Source organism: Eimeria maxima, genomic scaffold (genome assembly GCF_000499605.1).
Source record: "Eimeria maxima Weybridge genomic scaffold, Emw_scaff269, whole genome shotgun sequence".
Lineage (NCBI taxonomy): Eukaryota > Apicomplexa > Conoidasida > Eucoccidiorida > Eimeriidae > Eimeria > Eimeria maxima.
This window is the reverse complement of record NW_013565539.1, coordinates 19,068-38,981: the sequence shown is the minus strand read 5'-3', so window position 1 is coordinate 38,981 and position 19,914 is coordinate 19,068. Positions and strand designations below refer to the sequence as shown.

The 19,914-nt window shown below is 51.7% G+C and overlaps 4 protein-coding genes across 4 annotated transcripts; 2 read left to right on the top strand and 2 right to left on the bottom strand.

Annotated features, from left to right (window-relative positions):
• Positions 1–602: 602 nt before the first annotated feature.
• Positions 603–4,130, top strand: EMWEY_00025520 (hypothetical protein, conserved; the record flags this gene model as incomplete). The annotated part of the gene is made up of 7 exons (XM_013481058.1): positions 603–675; positions 892–983; positions 1,144–1,875; positions 2,003–2,167; positions 2,397–2,483; positions 2,592–2,741; positions 2,865–4,130. 7 exons carry the CDS (start codon positions 603–605, stop codon positions 4,128–4,130), a joined length of 2,565 nt encoding a protein of 854 aa, XP_013336512.1.
• Positions 4,131–4,813: 683 nt separating this feature from the next.
• EMWEY_00025510 (calmodulin, putative) lies at positions 4,814–5,497 on the bottom strand (the record flags this gene model as incomplete). Its single annotated transcript, XM_013481057.1, has 1 exon — positions 4,814–5,497. One exon carries the CDS (start codon positions 5,495–5,497, stop codon positions 4,814–4,816), a length of 684 nt encoding a protein of 227 aa, XP_013336511.1.
• Positions 5,498–8,933: 3,436 nt separating this feature from the next.
• Positions 8,934–13,600, bottom strand: EMWEY_00025500 (DEAD/DEAH box helicase, putative; the record flags this gene model as incomplete). The annotated part of the gene is made up of 5 exons (XM_013481056.1): positions 8,934–9,051; positions 9,294–9,354; positions 9,532–9,698; positions 9,885–10,063; positions 10,271–13,600. The coding sequence occupies 5 exons, from the start codon at positions 13,598–13,600 to the stop codon at positions 8,934–8,936; spliced, it is 3,855 nt and encodes a 1,284-aa protein (XP_013336510.1).
• Positions 13,601–16,761: 3,161 nt separating this feature from the next.
• EMWEY_00025490 (IBR domain-containing protein, putative) lies at positions 16,762–19,717 on the top strand (the record flags this gene model as incomplete). Its single annotated transcript, XM_013481055.1, has 7 exons — positions 16,762–16,869; positions 17,046–17,149; positions 17,271–17,352; positions 17,545–17,792; positions 17,915–17,977; positions 18,472–18,820; positions 19,016–19,717. The coding sequence occupies 7 exons, from the start codon at positions 16,762–16,764 to the stop codon at positions 19,715–19,717; spliced, it is 1,656 nt and encodes a 551-aa protein (XP_013336509.1).
• Between the last annotated feature and the right edge of the window lie 197 nt (positions 19,718–19,914).

Below are 19,914 nucleotides of genomic sequence, written 5' to 3'. Positions count from 1 at the left end.
ATATATATATATATATAGTTAATATTTGTGATAAGCTTCGTTCACTAGAAACATCCAATCGCTCCGAAGGTCCCGTTAGGCTCAAGATCTCTCACGCTGGAAGCACTTCGCAGTGCAGGTGCCACTCGCGATGCTCGCTATCATATGCCAACTCGTCGAAGGCATTGGTAGGAGATGTTACAGAATAAGTGTAGAGAGCCACATGCACATACACTGAATATTTGCCGAGGCCGTGCTAGACAATCGGCTCGGCTCGAATCCATCTGCAGGGGCTGGTGGGTGGGTACTCCGTGGTTGTACCCTCTTCTCGGGGTCCCCTTGCAAGCAGGGAGTAAGTCCACCAACAGTCACTTGACACATTATGTTTAACTAAATGATTTTTTTTTTCACTCAAGACAAGCTTGTGTTGCGCAGAGGACATGATTTTTCCCCTATAATCCGGTTGGCTTTAGCTTTCATGGTAGCTCCGATCCATCCCCTTCATATTCCGGACAGCACCCGTATGTCCGCAGGAATGCATACAAAAGGCAAAATGCCTTTTTTGTAACGTTCTATGTAACGGTAATAACGAAATCGGCTGGATACTTTGGTCTCTTGACATCATGCAGCGTGCCGCCGAAACTCTACTGCGGCGCTCGCTCGCCGAAGGAGCTGTAACGATGGCCGAGTTGCAAGGTGAGATATGCTAATGCGATATACTGCCGCGAGCTGCACTATCCCAGTATTCCCTCTCATCCATTGGCTTAGCTCCGATGTACTTCGCCACTTCGTGGTGTCCCACTGGCGCAACACGCCCGGCACAAACCACCAAGTTCATCATTTCCAGAATGCCTCATTATATCCCTCACGCCCTTTCTGAGTTTTGCCCACTTGGTGCTCTGCGTGCTACAGGTTTTAGCCAGATGGACTATGCGGGAGTGGCCCGCATACTTAAGCTGGACGCAGCTCTAAGTGAGGCGGTTGTAGCTGTGAAGCTTCAAGAAGTGGGTGAACGAATTCAATTTATACAGTTGGGCCCTTGCGTGTCTCTACTAGTTCCTTTTTATAGCATAGACAGCGAGGATACCTGTCGAATATGCATACTGGCAAACTCGAACTTCCGGACTGACACTTGAGGAGTTCGGCGCTGTGCTGTCTTTACAGATTAACGGAGCCACCCTCTTGGCGATCCAGCCCACAAATTTTGCATCTGCTCTTTCCCTTAGCCAGTCTCAGCAAGGCGATCATTTGGAAGCGTTTTTGTCCGCTCTAAAGGAGGTGGCGAAAAACCCGAATGCAGGCGCGCAGCAGCAGGGGATTGCCGCAGCCGATGCTGCGGGCACAGCTGCTGTTATTGCAACCAAACGTAATCAGCGAAGCCACCCAGGAACGGGTGCGGCAGCAGCTTCTGTCCAGAGAAAGGTGCCAGCTCTCACCAAGGGTCTCCATGCACCTCGTGTCTCGGGTCTCAAACGCCCAGCGCCTGTTGCCCCTGTTTTGGAAAATGTTGTAGTTCCCCCAGCTCCCGTTCCTCTCTCAGTGACATCACCAGTCACACGGGAGGGTGAAGCGCAGTTGATACAGCAGTTAACAGACCCACCTGTCCCACTTGAGGGAAAGGGCAGCTTTGCAACAGAATCAAGGGAACAGTGCCAGAAAAGGGAGAAGCGGCGGAACAAATCAACCAGAGGGAAGTCTGGAGGTGAGGATGAGGTGAAGAACCTACAGCGAATGGAGCAGAAGAAGCTGCAGCAGCAACAGCAGGAGATAGCAAACCTAGCGAACGGCAAAACGCGCCTGCGGGCGAAACTGATATCGTGGGCAGCTTCGATATTGGCTCTCAAAAACAGGTTTGATGTGGAACTGAGGCGGCAGGTGGTGTATAGGAGCAAACGGGTGAGTGTCTAGCTCTTGTAGCTGCATTCTTTTATGACAAGCCGTACATGCTTTTGGAGCGCTTCTTACGCACCTATGCGCAGCCTCCTCCCTCCCCATCCCTCTGGCGTGTTGCTGTGCCTTGCAGGCCCTTCTCTCTACGACCGGTTTTCCGGAAGGGGCGGGTGTGCAAAACGAACTACCCTCACTTGTACGGCGACTGGGGAGCTTGGATGGACTCTCTGTAGCCTTTGAGTGGAAACCCCAAAACCCTGAACAAATTTCTTACCTTATTTGCAGCAATAAGCTGACGGTGAGACATGCAGTTTTGCTTGCACTGCTTTTGGTGTTCGGTAATGTGCTCACAACATGCGAAGCATGGCAGGCTTGTTTTTTGCGTGCATTCCTCCAACGGCGCATTTACATTTGCAATACGCCGAAGACTAGTTGAATTGCATGCCACTACTACTACGAAACGTACGTAACATTTTGCTCCCCTGGTGCGCACCGTGTTGCTTTGTGGTTTTATTCGCTCTCCACAGCGACCCACAGTGAAGCTTTACTTTGCCTTGGTAAACGGAGCGTTTATATTGACGGAAGAGTTCCTCCAGGAAGCTAAGAAACAGAAGGTAAGAACGCATCGTAGCTGCGTCGTCGGGAAGCAACCGTGGGCATCTAGTGGGCTCCTGTGCTGTTGCTCCCACTTTGCATTCCTGAGGCTGCTGCCGCTGCTACAGGTGTGGCCAGATCCCCGTCACTTCCAGCGGCCAGACTTCCCCTCAGTTGAACAGCGAGAGAAAACTCGTTGGCTTTTGAGGAGCCTGCGTATCTGTATCGACGGGCCGTACCGCCCCTCTGGCCTGTCCAAACATCAGTTACAGGCATTGGTATGCAATTCCTTGACCCTTTGCCTCTCCTCTACCAGTATCAACTCATTAATACATAGCTGTCTAGAGGGAAGTGCATTTGTCAAGCACAGATGGTTATGCTGGAGGCTGGTGCGGCTGCAGGCTATCGCTGCTGGAGGAGTCATAGGGGACGATGCATCTGCGGCTGTCCGGCTGCTGGAAGACGCAGAGGCGCTGCGCCGTCGGCAGGCCAGAGGCTTATGGGACTTTCAGGGAGAAAAAAGAGCTAAGCCTATTGCTATTTCAACTAAGTGGCTACTTGATTGCATCCGGTTATGGCAGCTGCTGCCAAGGGACCAGCATGTGCTCAGCCTATCGTGCTCTCCTCCAAACAACTCTGGGAAACGCCTGAAAGGAGGGAAGCGAGAGATCTCGATAGAGAAGAAGGAGAAAACGGAGGGCGAGCCGAAAATACCGCCAGAATGCATGCAAGAGGGCGGCAACCGTTCGACCCTTAGCGACGGCTTGAAAGTGCAGCAACCGCGGGTTGCAGGGTTCGAACAAATAGTAGAAAATCAAACAATGCGTGGACGGAAGCCAGGTACTGGAATAGTGTCGAAAAAAGATGCTCCGCAGCAAGAACAGGTAGAAAAGTCGGAGCCAAGTCTTGTGCAGTCACATGTGCAGCCGCGGGGTTCACCAATAGCAAAGGATGCGGGCCAGCAAGCTATCAAGAAGCCCCCCTCCGGAAAACGCCTTCGAAATGAAGAAATGAAACTTGGTGGGAATGCTTCGCGCAAGAAGAAAACACACACTTCTCTAGAAAAAGAGAAGCACGGCACAAATGTGCCGCCACACGCCACAGACGTATGCCCAGAGAGTGTTTGCGAAGTCCCGGCCACTTCAGATGAGGCAGTGGCTGTCTCATTAGACACAGCCACTACACCAGGAGAACAGAGCCACCATGCTAGCAAGCTCACAGTGGGAATACCTGAACTTGAAGCGGGCTGCCGTGACATTGATGACCGTTTGGGGACCCTGCCTGCTGTGGGTGACTGGGAACCGAGAGAGGATGCCTCGTCCGTTGGAGTGATGGCTGCTAGGGAAGCATCCTCGGCTTCTGCCGCTCCGGACCAAGCAGCCGAAAATTCCCCTCAACGAGACTGCCCAGCTATCATATCGCACACTACAGCTGGCGGGAAATCTGCAAATCTTGCTGGAGTACATCTCGATGTGGCGGGGCTGTTCGAGCCGGACGAAGCTGGCAGTGCCGTATACAACTTCGATCTACAGGACCAGTGCAGCCTAGGACAAAAGTTCGAGGATATTCACAGGGACGGCATCGCAAACACTCAACGAGATGCTGTATGCCACCTGGACGAGAACATTCCGAGCAATAACTGTCAAGACCGCATGGGGGACCTATGAACATTACGTCGTGCTCACCGTTGTTGCTATAGTAAACGCGTGCTGGAATGCCAGCAGCGACCCCATAGCCGCACCCAAACTGCAGCGGGCGTCGAACAAAGCAAATCCTGGAACTCAAAGTGGCATATGTCCAACCTACCAACGACAAACAAACTTCCTGCATTTTCAACAGTCAAAAAGTCATCTCCCCAACATGAAAGCACCGTTTAGTACCGTATACTTATCTGACGCATCGATGCCGCTGCGTTGATGGATTTTGAGGGTTTCAAACCGCTCCCAGCTGCTCTCCAGAAAGCCCTCCGCTCTTGGGCGAGGATTGGAGCTACATAATTCCCATGGACGATACAACAAATACTGAGGGGTCTGATGTGGAGCGTCTCTTTAAATGATGGAGGAGGACTTGGGGGATTGGGCTTAATGCAGAAGCTGCACTTCAGGCTGAAATTCTCCCCGGCCACGCGGTCGTTTCACAGCGCTCGCTTGTGTCCTTGGGAGTTTAACGCCCATTTGGTGCCAGTCGTTTTGGCTCAGCGAGAGACTGGGTGTTTCCGGTCAACAACACTCCCGGGATGAGTGTGCAGGACAACAGGTACAATTTGTAGGCCGTAACGGTTCTTGCCGGTAGAAGCAGAGGTCCTTTGTACGGAGTCAGGAACGTCAGGGCGGAATGCAGCAATACTCCACTAGTTATCTCCATCAGCCGGTGCGCAGATTAACCTTAGAAATGTCCCGCTTTTCAGAGAAGCAGGTGTAACACTGTCGCGCGTCATCAAAGTTCTATTAAGTAATTTCTGCCAGTCCGCCTCCGTCAGGGGGTCGCCTATAGTCGTCAACAGGTGGTGCAGCTCTTCGACGTTGACACTCCCCTTCTTTTCCCGATCCAGCAGGTGGAATGCATCGAGGACATCCGCGGGATCTACCGCTCTTGGAAGCCCTGTAGTTACGAGCGACGAAAAGGTTTCGAAGCTTACATTCGTCGTCTTCCGGCGACGCATTTCTGCTTCAAAAGCTCTGATTTGCTCAACCCGCACAACAAAACCCAAGCTCCGCAGCATCGAAGCAACGTCAGTAACAGGGACCAATCCATCTCCGTCTCTGTCGTACAGACGGAAGCATTCCAATGCTTCTTCTTGCAGTCCGGGGAGGGAGTCCGACTCATGCAACTTCCCTGCACCCCGAGTGATCACTGGACTTGCGGAAGCTGTGTCAATCGAAAAGCCTGTGTTCGGCATCGAAGGCTTCGAGAAAAATATCGTAGACGCTGGTGCCCGCACAGATGCGTCATATCGTTCACGACGTGCATTCCGGCGCCTTCCTCGTTCGTTGCATGAGTTGAATCCAAGAGGGCCCTGTGAAAACGGAAGCATTATGATTGAATAGGGACCACGGTCTTATCCCGGGGCTTTGATGGTTCTCCCTGGTGGTTGCCGGCGACCGGTCGGCAAGTTCGCTGAGATAACTCCGCCCCTACGAACTTAATCTCGAACTATTGTGATGGATTAATCGAAACTCCTGGGAGAATGAAAAACCATCCGTGCTGCTGCGCTAAGTTTCTTCGCAGCACCGTTGCCCACCACTGGGCCGCCAAACATACGCAGCTGTCCAAAAATGAACGGCTTCCCCTCACCGAAAGTAAAATAACAAAAAATCTGTCCAATCAACGGCAAAGGACGCCTGATGTGCAAAGACAAGTAAAAGTTGTAACTCATGCAACCTTTCTCGCCAACAAACTTTCCTGGGGACCCTATATGCCACAGAGGTACCGATGGGCATTTCAGACGATTGCCGTAGGCACAGGTAAAGCATACATAGCAATTCTTCTTATGAAGAGATGTACTACAATGCAGTTTAGACAAAGGAATACTACTGCTTCCCGATCTTTCCTCACTAGTCCACGCGAATTCCTTCGTGGAGGCCTGCCTCCCCCGGCACTGCCAAATGCAGCTGATTTTCGACTGCCAAGCAACTCAAGCTGACCCTGAGCCAAACACTGTGCTGTTTAGTGGAAGTGAAAAACGTTAATAAACTACTCTACTATTTACAGTGAGAGTAGGATTGTGCCTTGTCCCGCCATAAAATCTACTGTGCGCAAAAAAATAACTGGGTGCACTGTAGCATGTGCATGAACTTATGGGACCAGCGGAGAGCAAATATTTTGAAAGAATGCTGCATGAAATGTTCGGAGAAGTCACTACACTACTATGGGGATTGCCGGTTCTTAAGAACGGCTGACGCGATGCTGCGAAGACGGGAGGTAAATGCTCCGCATTTTGCAGGAGGGGACGCATTACCCACGTGCAATTATGCGAAATTTTGCATTAACAGCAGGCCTTTGATTCAAGATAATTAACTTAGTTCATGCAACAGAACTGTCGTACAGGAAATTAACGCTGCACATGCTGACTGGGAAGGAACTGAGTGCCATTAGCTGCCCTTTCTGAACAACAGAAAGCCACCTTCATTCATAGTTGCGTCGCCATGCATCCAGCAATTACGAAACAAGGTAGGAGGAAATTGTTTAGTTCTGAACGTCCAGCGAAGAACAAACGGGAAAGACCTTTTGCCGTTTTAATGAATCCTAGAGAGATGGACTACCGCGTGTAACCGACGAGCGTATTTTCTCGTCGCAGAACCTGGCGAACAAGCGTTCTGCGCTTGATACTGAAATTCCACCGGTGATAGTTCTCTTATTCACTAACCATTAGCAGATGGTAGACTGGGAATACTTGTCTTCAGTATTTCGCAACAAGTTGCTGAGAACAGGTCAGTTTCCATGCCCACTCCTCAGGACAAAACAAAAGAGCCAGATCCTTCCTGAAAACGACCACACCTCCCGAGAATCCATGATATATGTATTGTAGGCTGATTTCCCCACGCAAGACACTCGATATACTGAATTGCCACACCACGCCGTGTGAAGGCATATGGATTCTTATCATGTGTATCTCATGCGGCTCCAGTAAATTACAACTGGGCATTTTCTATACTGAAGAACACAGGCTAGCTATTCTACTTCTGGGGAAACCCTCATCGACCCTCATCAATGCCCTCGATGCCTGTTAACAGTAGCTTCCGAATCAGAGCAACACAGCAGCATGGGTCAATGCGATGATTGAGCACACTGCACCTGTGGAGAGCAAACCTTTGCTGCTGACACAAGCAAAGCAGCGGGCAACCGCACCGTCTAGGCTGGAGAGTACCAAGAAGGTCTCGTGAGGAAGCCACTCAACTCGAGCAACAGCTGGGTTGTGCTCGGGACGAAGAGCTGTTGCTGGGGCGAACTGGAAAGCCCCATATAATCCAGGATGCTTCGGAACAAGGAGTCCAGGTGAGAATGAAAGGCAATGGGGAGGGGCCGTACTCAGGAGGGCCTGCATATATGCCAGAAGCGTTAGGAGAAATGAAGGAACGCTTTCGACGCTTATCACTATGTACGCTGTTGCACGAGCTGGGTGATTTCCACTTGTGAACACTCTCCCTCCCTGCTCTTCGGCGTGTTCCAAGCTAGCAGTTTTTCTGTCAGGGTAGCCTTCTAGTGCGGTACTCGCCATCCTAAACGGCACCGTTTCAGCCTGCTTCGCTCGTGTTACTGGCAAAGATTTGCTCTGGTTCCCTACCGGCCTGGAAGCAACATGTCGAAGTGAATCAAATAAGGCTTCCGGTGCCATAACGTAAATGCACCACCCAAGGGAAAAACTCAGGGGTTCCGATAGATGTTTTGCTACATATGCTTGTGTGCGAGTACGCCACGGGGACTAGGCAACACAGAACCTGTGACAATAAGCTTCCAGCCAGAGGAAGGGTTGGGGTTTTGAACACGGAAAGCATATTATCATGCTCCATAGGCGGTTACAGGTGCAACAATGGCACATCGGGGAGCTGAGCGCCTCAATAAGCAGATCCAATGCCACACTAGAAACCAACCACAAAAACACCGGGCCACAGCGGGCGGACTCCACTACCTTGCTACCACTTTCTGTACTGGCTACAAGTCTAAAGGCATTTCTAAGTTTGAACAATTGAATGCTTCTCACAACCGGAAAATGCTGGTAGAGTCTGAGAACAGGAACGGGCTAGTGGGCCACTCCACCTGGGGAGGTGGGGCAAATTCGTGAGCGCCGCCTTCCCCACACAAGAAGCTATACTGAATAGAAACGAAAAAGTTTGAAGCAGTTTCATTGAATGAGAAAAATGGCAAGCGAAAACTCTAGGCAAAAGCAGTCCGGTGACCCGGAATCGAACCAGGGACCAACAGATTACCGCAGCTTCTACAGTCTGCCGCTCTACCAACTGAGCTATCACCGGTGGTATCCACCGCCCTACTAAATCCCGTAGTGACACTCCAGCACAGTAGTGCAATCCACCAGTCCCCCTCCAAAATATCCTCCTTCTCATTTGAAAGCCATACTGAGACTGAGTAAATCCACCTGGATGGGCGTGCATATGTGCGTACCAACTCCATGGTAGACATGGTATACTAAGTAGGATGTCATCAAGCATCACAATTACACTACAACAGATCGGAGAAGCCGCAGCTCGGCTTAACAGAATTTAAACAACTCGTTTTGATCAGATGCCATTGTTCCATTTAGTAAGGGCTGAGAGGCTGCAAACCCAACCGCCTCGAATGCGTGAAAGACAGAGGCGGCGCGGCGCCTTGCTTGCTCACGCATTAGACGAGACATGCGGAAGGAAATCGTGTCTTTAGGGCTTGCATTTCAATTCTCGTGGTACCCGTGGCTATACAATGCAACGAGAACAAAAGTGTCCCTGTTGCAAGGGCGAGTCCGGCTACGTCGAGCCCTAGGCAACCTTCTTGTTAGCAGAGCCTACACGCCTTTTCGTGAAATGCTCCCTTACTTGTTGCCTCTTTTCGAGCCTCTGGGCCATTTTCACCCGTGCTGCATGCCATTCCTTAGGCCTGTAACAAAACAGGGTCAAGACTTGTCATACGCATACAACGCTCGAACGCATGCCTGGTAATATCGGCGTCCCGTAGCCCACACGGCATCTAGGCTGTAGATCTATGGTGCTTGGAGGCAAAAGCATGCGCATGAAACGAACAGACGAATGCACGGAGGCAGTAAGCACATCATAATTAAGCGACAATTGACTATCGGGGACCTATGATGTCTGCTGCAAAGCTTGTGGCGCCAAGCCTACCGGGGAGGTTTCCAACCTCCTCGCCTGGCCTTCGATTTCGACTTCGCCATCCGCATCCTAGCTGCTCAGAAGAAGCATAGTCATATGCCCGCTCCACCGGTGATTATTTGCAATTATCACTCCCGCATTACTATGCAGGTTCAAAACTAATCCTGCTAGTGCAAAGCTAAGAGACGCTCACGAGGGCATTGGGCACTTTACTGTGGTCGAAACGCTCGGAGTCCGGTGCATAGCTCACATCGATATCCAGCTAGTCGTTCTTCTCTGGGAGAGCGTCCACCTGCTTCCTCCACAGAAAGACCCACGGAGAGAGACGCCCTTACAGCTGCTGCAAGGGCTGCGTCCCTCTTTGATACGAATGACAGGACAAATCCCTTCGACTCAACTCGGCCAGTTCGTCCGGCCCTGAAATCGCACGCGCATTACCTTGAAGGCAGAGTACTGTGGATCAGCATCATCCACTCTCTCATGTTCATCTTCGTTGACGTCGGAAGCTGTAGTACGGTCCATGTGCATGCAAATAGCGGTGGGACAATATATGACTTCTTCGCCTAAGCGCCTCATCAGAACACGCCAGAATATCCCACCGACCTGTGCAAGTATTCCACTGTCGTACGCGGGAAGTCTGCGTTGACAACGGCATCCACCCCACCAATGTGGAGGCCGCGAGCTACAGCATCTGTAGCAACCAAAATTCGCTGGCCGTTTCCTTCTTGAAACGAGCGGAGATTCTTCTCTCGCACGCTCGCAGGCAACGACCCATCGTAGCCCTGCATCGCATAATCAGATTGTAAACAAGGCTCCAGGGTTTCCACGACGTTCCCGCACATCTTGAATTCGGCTACAGGCACCTTCACCAGTAGGTCAGTAGATCAAGCATCGGAACAGGATCGCTTTCCGAAGCAGTAGGAACCAATCTACAGCCAACAGCCAACGTCACATTCTCTCTCTTCTCCTTCCAGGAGTTCCACGGGTACCTCTGCAGGAAGGTCTGCCGCTTGCAGATGGTGACAGCAGGCGCGACAGCTGTCGACTGTGTTGCAGAAGACCAGAATTTTCTTGGCCCGCAGCTCTGGGTGGATCTTTATTTGTTCGACCAATAAGAGAAAACGGTCGGCTCCACGAGACTGCATCATCTCATGGCGCAACTGAGCCTGGGGAGGAAAAGGCGGGCCTCCCGAGACAGTGAAAACCTTCTCAGCTGGTAGCTCCAACAGCGTACAAAGGTCCGCCTCTACCCCACTATCAGGAGTAGCCGTGCACGTCAAGAGGACCTTAGGGTAAGCCCATTTCCTCTCTTGTTCCCCTATTTGTTGTGAGGCTGTGTGGAGGAAGCGGGAGCGAATAAGCAATTTTTCAACATCCTCTCTAAAGCCTCCATGCCACGACGCGTCTGCCTCGTCCAGAATGCAAAACTGCACGTAGTCGAGGCTTGGCAACCCCCCAGTGGCTCTCTGAGTACTGCTACTCCTCTCTCCAGTCTCGAAATGTCTGCTCTCTGTATTACTGGGACGCGTTAGGCGCAGTAAGCGGTCTGGAGTGCCAATGAGGACATCCACAGGGCGACGTCGTAGTAGCCGGAGTTGGTCCCCCGCTCCGACCCCGCCTGTAGTGCAACCGACAGAAAGCCTGATCCGCTTGGCAAGGGCAGCTGCAACAGAAGCAACCTGGGACGCCAGGGGCCTTGATGGGCATATCACAAGCGCACGTGGCCTTCCTGAGCCGACGAATGTTCTGCTGGCATCGTGGTGCCCTCCAACGGTTTCCTCAAGAGCCTTGCAATCCATCAGGTCTGCGTATTCCAGTTCATCTCTTACACTGCACTTATCTGCCGCAGCACTTGCCACCTCTTGATCTCTCAACGCCTGCATCAACGGCAGCAAGAAGGCGAGTGTCTTTCCACTTCCAGTGTGTGCGCGCAGAGCCACTAAACTGTCTATAGATGATTTGCCAGCCGTCCAATTACACGACTCAGTCTTCTTGAATGCTTTTAATATGTGAGGTACGACGAGCCGCTGAGTCGGAGTCGGTTTGGATGCCGCCCCTCCCAAAAACGCTGCCGCTGCAGAGCTCACAACAGTATTTAAACCCAAAGCAGCAAACCGAGCAGTGCCACCTGTCAGACCCGTTAACTTCCTGCTGTAAGAAGTGTCTTCACTATCTCCCGCTGCCGCGGAATCCGGCTTTGGAACTTTTGACTTCCGCGAAAGGTCCATAAGGGTCTCTTCTTGCGTGTGAGCATCCCCCCCGCGTCCTCTATGGACTGCAGCACCATTATATAAGATAGGTGTTCCTGAGCTTGCTGTGGAAACCGCCGTTGTGGTACTTTCAACAGCTACATCCGGTTTTTCAGCTCTTTTGCATACCCTGGGAGGCACCGCCTCACTAATCGCCGGTTTTGCGGATTCCTGTAGAGCGGCCTCGGGATTTGTAGCCATTGGCGGAGGCACGGCACGTGCATCAAGCCTCCCGCGAAGGCAGTCGCTACCGGAGACTTGCCGTAGTGAATGGTTGGGATTCCCCGAGCCGTGAGGTTTCGGAGAACCTGCTGTGATGGGTGCCTGGTTTTCTAATGTCCTCTCCGAGGAACTGATGCCAGCAAGATTTTCTTCAGGCAATGACTGGCATCCAGGCCCTTCAAAGGAACTCTCAGATTGCTTGACGTAATCGCATAGCTTGAGCGAAGCCTTGATGCTCGCTTGTCTGGCCTGCTTTATAACACGGAGGTAGCGCAGCTTGACCTCCTCTGCACTAAGCGCCTCTGCCTCATCTGCAGACAAGGGATTCTCACCCTCAAGGGCGTTCTCTGGCAACTGCAGCAGCCGACGCCACGCTGACACAACCGGCAGTCCACCGAATTTCATGCTCTCTGCCTGCTCAGAGACAACCCCAGTAGCAGCAGCACCTGCAGCAGAGGCATTGCGAGGCACCCCAACACCCGCTGTGTCCAGCCCCAAGAGCTGGCGTACTTCAGGCTCCTTCGGACAATATCCCTCGGCTTCGACCACTGCTAGAAGTGTTAGTAGCAGGTCCTTTTTAGCCGCCCAAGACAACGGCCCGACCTTCGCCTCCACGAACTGATTGATGGCTGCTGCTTCTAGAGCCAGGGCTTGTCGCTCTTCGGCCGTTGCGTCTAGCAGCGCTTCTACAGAATTCTCTGTGGTACCTTGTTGCTGACTCTCCCGCATCCGTTGCTGCCCCAATAATGGCTGCTCTCGTGGAGGGTTTTCAGGAGGAAGCAACGCCTGAAGTACAGGGCCCATGGCGACCAGTAGGTCCCAAATGTCAGCCTCCTGTAGCAATGGCATTTGCTCCTGTAGTGCAGAAAACAGTCCTTCTCCAACTTCCTCTGAAGTGCCTATTTCGAGCAGCTGTTGGGCTTCGACGCAGGCTGCAGAAGCAGCAGCGCTAGCAGCGCTTTCAGCTTGGGCGAGGGCGCACTGGAGAGGTTGAACATCCGCCCCACTGTCCTTCTCCGGCCGATCCTTCTGCTTGTGCTTCTTTGGTTCCCACTTTTCCCGCTTGTGTGAGGTTTCAGTATCCACTTGCTGCTTCGCATGTTGCGTTTGCGGTGCGGGCTGCACCTGCAGCGGCGTCAACTGACCTCGAGAGGCGGTGGTGGAGCATTTGTCTGAGCTCACACTTCCAGAGTCAGCAGTTGTATGCACGTCCGCGGCCTCTGCTAAGTTTAGTAGCTGCTCCACAAGACTCCGTAGTTGCTCAGTTGACAAGCTGTCGAGAGCCGAGGTCTGCTGAGAGGGAAGAAGGCGTAGTAGCTCAGGAGTTTGCCGTTTCAGCTCTCCCAGTAGCTGCAACAGACCTTCTCGGCTTATACCATCTAGTGTTGCGTCTATTTCAACAGACTGAAGCTCTTGCATTCCACCAGTTGACACATCTTGCGAAGGAACAGAAGAAGCCGCTCCTGCTCTTTGTGGCTCTGCGCCGTGCAAGAGCGATTGCTGAGCAACAGAACTGGGTGCCCCTAGAGGTACTTGCCGATGGTTCCCCTTCCCACTCGAGGAACTAAGGATGGAACAAGAAACAGCCGCAAGGTGAAACGGGCTGGTCGATGGATCTTCCCGCCATTTGGAGGTCAGAGACCTCCGTTGCTGCTGGCCTGTCCGAGACGCCTGCCTGCAACGGTTCCACACGAGCTCAGAATGAGGTGTAGGAGGTATCCATGCAGGAAAATTGACGTCGGGAGTCCTGTACAAACTGGATATCGTCAGGCTCCCCGAAGTCCTCAGGAAGAGACAAAAAGCGCTGCGACTGAGGCATAAGTACATCAAGGCTAAGAGCACGAACATCATGGTTTTCCTTGGACCCAAACATTCTCCACACAGCATGCGCTACCACGCTTGTGCTTCATCGGCTGATGAACGATTCTTTAACCCGAAACTCATGTGCATTCGAGGGAAGGAGATGCAGCTACACAATAGACCATGGGAACACATATAGCTGCCGCGGAAGGTTCTACGGGGAACCAGTTGTAGACCCTCTTTGAGCAAACAGATCTTTATGTTCAAGATGAGCCAAGACATGCAGAGGGGTATAGGGGAAGACTGGCTGCCGTAGAGCCTTCAGGCCACGCTGAGCCAGTGAAACCTTGGCCTCTAACAGTACGGAAATAGCTTAAGCGAACTAGCTACATATGGCACACAAACAAATAATAACGTACTGCTAAAACGTAAAGCATGCTGCCTGTCAGATTTGCGAAAGCTATTACAAGGAGCAAAGGCCTTGCGTGGCTCCCAGGGCCCCGCACGGACCCTCGTTATGTCTTGATCATCGGACTTTTCCAAGGGCTTAAATCCTTGCAGATTATTACTCAGATAAGATTTAACGAGTGAGAACTAACATATGCTAACCGCTTGGGAAGATATAGTCTATATATGTAGACAGCAGTCTCATGTGTGGGTGGGCCGTGCTGGTGGTTTTTCATGTGCTCGTTTTTGCACGTACAATAGTTCATTGCTACATCTGTATTTGATTACAGTTGCTTCATCCCGTTGGAAAACCATTCTTCAACAAGCCAATATGATTTCTCTTTTCCCTGAACTTCGGCTATACCGAGGCTAGACCGACCGGTGCAGACTGTGGACAGTCGAGTTTTGCCGTTTTTGGTTTGTCTCCCCCCAATCTCTCAGCTTTGTGTTGGCTTCTCCGCAACTTCTGGCATTGTGTGATTGCTAGTTTTGTACCTTCTTCCCTTGCTTCTACTGCAATAGGGCACTGGCATCCCTGGGGAGACCACTGCCTTCGTTCTTCCTGCAGTGGTTGGGCCCACACTTGGCGTTGAGCATCTCTTGTTTGTTTTCTCTATGAGCCCAAGCAATGTCCCCATCTCTCCTCTGGCTTGCTACATGCATTTCATTTCAGCATGTGCGGCATTGGAAGAATGCGCTTGAGCAACCGCTCTGGACTCCATGTCTGCCTGTAGGTGCCTTTGCAAATATCCATATGAGGGTACAAGAGAAGCAGCATTTACGTGATCTTTTACACTATTTAGAAAATAGCAACGGGCACAGGCGTGCCCACAGGGCTATGAAGGCGGAGGCTACAGGCGTCAGCGCAAGCCTCTGATGCAGTGTAGAGGAAAACAGCCGACGATTACGATGGATGGATGACCTTGAAGCTGCGGCACATGCGAACTTGCCCTCTAGCCGTCAGACAAAGTTACACAGAAGGGAAGACGGTGGTAGCAGTAGCAAGGAGGTCAGGTGAATGATTCCGCTACCTTCGCGCACTTCCCCACATTGTAGGATTGGAAGTAGCTACGCATGCAGAGGCCGCCGCTACAAGGCTACCGAGCAGATATCCAGAAGAAGGCGTCCAGAGTTTCGGGTAGGCTTCTAAGGGTTCACCGGTGCTCCCGTTTGGGGCAGGCACGGTGCGCTTATTAACCGATTACACCGTTTCCTTGAATATATAAATAGAACTAACATTTTGCCGACGCCGTAGCACAGCATAAAATTGGGAACAATTTCCGCACGATTTCGTCTACCCCTTCAGTTCGTATATCCCATGTCCATGTTGCTATTTACGCTGGCCTGTAGAAGCTTCCCTGCATCCGTTCGCTGGGTGAAGGTGACAGAGGAACTAAAAAATAGCTTTCGTGCAGTGGTTGCTCGGGGCTTGGAAATAAGCCGGGTAATGCAACTCGCTGAATGCTCGGAGGTTTGGCGTAAGCCGGGAATGCTGATTCATCGTGATATACACGTCTGAAGACCATTCCCAACTGCGCCACTGCTTTTTCTTCTGTGAGACGAGCTAACCATGAATAGGATAACACTGCGTTGCATTGCCAGAGACTGGCGAATGCATTGTGCCTTCCCACGCGGGCAGCTGAATGGAACAGAAACTTTCCGTACCTTCATCAATTCTGTCGGTTCTGTAGCCGAGGATGATTTCCGATTGCGTAATACTGACGGCCAGTTGTCTTGACGACCTCTGTTCGCTCCTTTGCAGCTTGCAGGTGGTGAGCATCGGCAGCTCAGTTGCGCCACAACTGTCAGTTCGCAGCACAAGAGGTGGTAAGAGTACCCTATACGGCCTCATATCCCCACCTCAAAGCCATGGCCAATCCGATGCCGGACGTGAGAACCCTTGGGCACCGTGGCAGAAACGCCTCTAGACGATGAATATTGAACTTGAACTTGATGTTCACTCAAATACAAACCCTCCTCAACAGGGAAGAGCACAAGGAAGCCCGAACCTCTGCAATTCGAACCTCTGCAATTCCCCTGTCCACCGCTCGTACAAAGTTGTAAGACACAAGTTGTTGCGTGCGCGGTTGCTCAGCAATACACGTTGATGCCGTCAACCTTCAGACGTACTAAGCGGGACACTCGGACACACGCATGTGTCCACAAAGAAAGTCTATGATCCCGTCCTGTATGCCTCCTGACATCTTGCAATGGGCAAGAAATAGCAGTGTTAGCGAAAAGTATCAATTGCGTAGCTCCTTTCCGCTGTGGACATAGTATAAGCCCTTGCTGCTACGTCATGGGGCTTCGGGAAGCGCTGGGCATGCCAACTCAGTCCACGAGAGGAAACCTCCATTGCCTTTTTTTTCTTATGTAAAAGCTTCACAGCTTTTTGCGAAAGTTCTCCAGGAGGCGTTACGAGGAGATGCGCCCCAGTGACGCGTAGTCGCCTGAGAGACGGGAAAGCCGGACTGGAGCCTCCCGAACACATTATTTTCCTTGCCCTTCTCGTTTATTCCGGGTACCAACGAGTTGATATCTCTTTAAGCGCTGCACGATTCGAATGACTTTAAATGCGCTTTTGAATCGGCTCACGGCGCACGTTGCTGGACGGTAGGAACCACGCGTGTGGTTTTCATTGGGGAGCGGTCTATCCAGCGCTGCATAACGGAGGGTTGTCTTGTGTCTTCATTTGGGGAGCACAGGGCGTCGCTGAGTTCTCCACCTTTCAGTCGTGGTGTAACAACAGACACTCAAGAAGAATGGAGGTGCTCACTGATGATGCATGCGCTGAGGACTGCGAGATTGATGACTTCCTCTTCGATGACGATGAACTTATGGCCAGTGCCCATGCCTCCCCCAAGGCAAAGGTATGATTTTCTAAGACGTTAATAAAGGCCCAACCATTCATTGAGACTCCCGACCCAGAGGGACTCGCTGTGTATTCTCACCTGTTTGACTTGAACACTCGCCAATGTCCGTTAGACTTAATTGTGGTGGAAGTCTGGCTTGTTGAGGTTTTACGAAGTCTGAAGTGTGTTTCCAGGGTCTCGTCCCCCGGTACCACTCACCGGAGTCCTTGGATAGGAGGATTGACGAACTTGTCCACGAAACTGCAGGCCTCATGGGGTTGAACGAAGCTGTCGTTGGGTTAGTTTTCCTCCCGTTGCGTTTGAGTACACTATCGCTCTCCACGGATCCGGCGGCATTCGTTTCGTGTTGGACTTCACTTTGTGGGCACAGGTGTTGGGCTGTTCGTCAATGCATGCAGAATTCTACTGCGCGCGTTTGATTGGAGAAGTGATGCCTTAGTCCAGGAGTGGTTCAATGACGGCGCAGCAGTTCTTCGGAAGGTATGCATAGAATATTAGGGCATGAAGTTTGACTTGCTCCGGTTGAGCGTTCGGCCGATCTACCGCTAATTTGCCTGTCCCACACTGTGCTTACATGGTGGTGTTCCCCACCAGGAACCCCTGTTGGTCGTACCTGTATCGGTTGAAGAGCTATTGAATTGTTGGATGGTGAGAATGTGATTGGTGATGTAGGGAAGGCTTCCGCCTGAACTTTGGGAAGCGGAGAAGGACTGTAACGGAGCTGCACCAGTCGCCAGAGACCAACCTTCTGATCTTAGCCGGTCGGAAGCCCACCAAGGTTCAACGAGAAACCCTCCGTCTTCTGCGGATGCACCCAGTAATGACCGTGCTGATGACATGTTTGAATGCCCCGTCACTGCAAATCTTGTTCCGCTGACCGACACTTTTGCTCTCAAGTGCAACCACCGTTTTTCCAACGCGTAAGCAAAGGCTAAATTTCACCGTTCGAACACGTCTTGATGCCTCTACTTGGCGAAATCTTAGTTACCTTGCACAGTAGAGTAATGGGGACATTATGAGTGTGTCGTTTTGTTTGTATCAGCGCCTGGATAGGATATTTAGACGCGTTGGTGGCCGAGAGTCCGCAACGCGCTCTTGATGCCCGGTGAGTGGCAGTGGCCTGCCTGAAGGCAACTTATCGCAGCATTCGTGTGTGAGGTATCGTTTAAGGGGAGCTGTTCTGTCCATGTGAAGCGTTTAGACGAATTCAATAGCAGACGTCGTTGTTCGGTGAGTTATTGTAAAGGTTGATGCACTGCGTTTTGGCGCTTTGAAACCGGCGGTGGGGTGAAATGAAAAAGAGGGCCTTGTGACTACTGATGGCTACTAAAAGTACTCGGATAGGTAGCCAATGTAACATATGCATCATTCCCACAAAGCAATGAGAACCTCCATTAGCCGTGCGTGGAGCGTGCGCTCCACTACAATATGGCGTTCCCAGTATGTAGATTTACTCAATTGTGAGTAGTTGGCCCTCTTAGTTGCTGTGCGACCTTGCGGAAGTGCTAAGGTCATGCTAGCTTTGTGAGGTAATACACTGTCGATCTACATTCAAGGTGATTCCAGTGTATTTGTTTGTTTATGCTTGCCGTCATCCAGGTGCCCTTTTCCTGGATGTCTGGAGATCATAACCATGGATGTGTGGCATTTTTTCCGGGGGCCGACAGCAGTGGCCCGCCTGCGGATGTTTGCTCGCGAGCAGTTTGTGGGGAAGCATCTGGCTGTGGCCTGGTGCCCATCGCCCACCTGCGAGCAAGCAGTGGAGTTGGTTCCAGCAGCGATGAGTTGCTCCGATACTGAATCTTCCTTTTGCAACTTATCAGCCGCAGAAGTTGCGCCGGTGGCTGACGTTACATGCAGTTGCGGCACTCGATTTTGTGTATTGTGTGGCAATGAGCCTCACCGGCCCATTTCTTGTCGCGTGATCGCAGCTTGGATGCGGAAGAATGTGAGAGAGGCCGACAGCGTGACTTGGATCTCATGCAATACACAGCCCTGCCCCAAATGCCATCGACCAATTCAAAAAGACAAGGGCTGCATGCACATGCGCTGCTATTGCCAACATGAGTTCTGCTGGTTGTGTCTTGGTGACTGGAAGCAGCACTCAACTAGGAGTTTTTATCGGTGCAATGTTTATGAGCAGCGAGGCGGTGAATCTCAGCAGAACGGCGGCAACGCGGACGCACAACACTCACTTGAGAGATATGCGCACTTCTTTGAACGCTACAGAGCCCACAACCACGGCCAGCAAGTGGCAACGCGCATGCAATCGAGCCAGCTACACAAATGTAGGGAGGTTGCTGCCATTGCAGCTGGAGCTGGCATGCGCTCATCACCAACAGGTGGGTTCCACACCTCAAATAGTGTCGAAGTGGACAAAGTTCCCAACGGTTGTGGTTCGGAGAGCAGCAGCCCTAGCATAGCAGGAGAACGAAGTGGCGCATCCCCTTCCAGCAGTAGGGATGCAGAAAGCCCCGCCGGTTTCGGGGACTTTGACTGGGACTTTTTGGAGAAGGGTTGGCTGCAAGTGGTGGAGTGTAGGCGAATGCTGAAGTGGTCATATGCATTTGCATTTTTTGCTGAGTTCCCGGAAACACGACAGAAGCATCTGTTTGAGTTTCATCAAGGACAGCTCGAAAGAAGTCTGGACCTCCTTCAGGAACGGCTCGAAACCTTCGAACCAAAAGCGTACATCGATAGGGATCCTGCAGATCTTATTGCTTTCAAAATGCAGTTGCTCGACTTGACTGCGGTTGTCCGCGGATTCTTTGCAAAAATATGCGATGTGTTCGAAGATGAGTTTGTTGCTGATGCGGTGCATGTTAACGACAGAGAAGCAAGCTGAGGGGCATCCCGAAGGGTTGCAGCGTATGTGTCCCAATTTTTTTAAAGTTAGAGCGCTCACTGTTAAACCGTCGTTTGTCTATTTGGTTTCACGTCAGTCAAAGCTGGAATGGGTGCCAGCTGGCTTCACACTGCCACTGCACTTAACGCTGCCAGTTGAAGATTGCAGGCGCCTCTCAAACTAATGGTTTGAGAGGA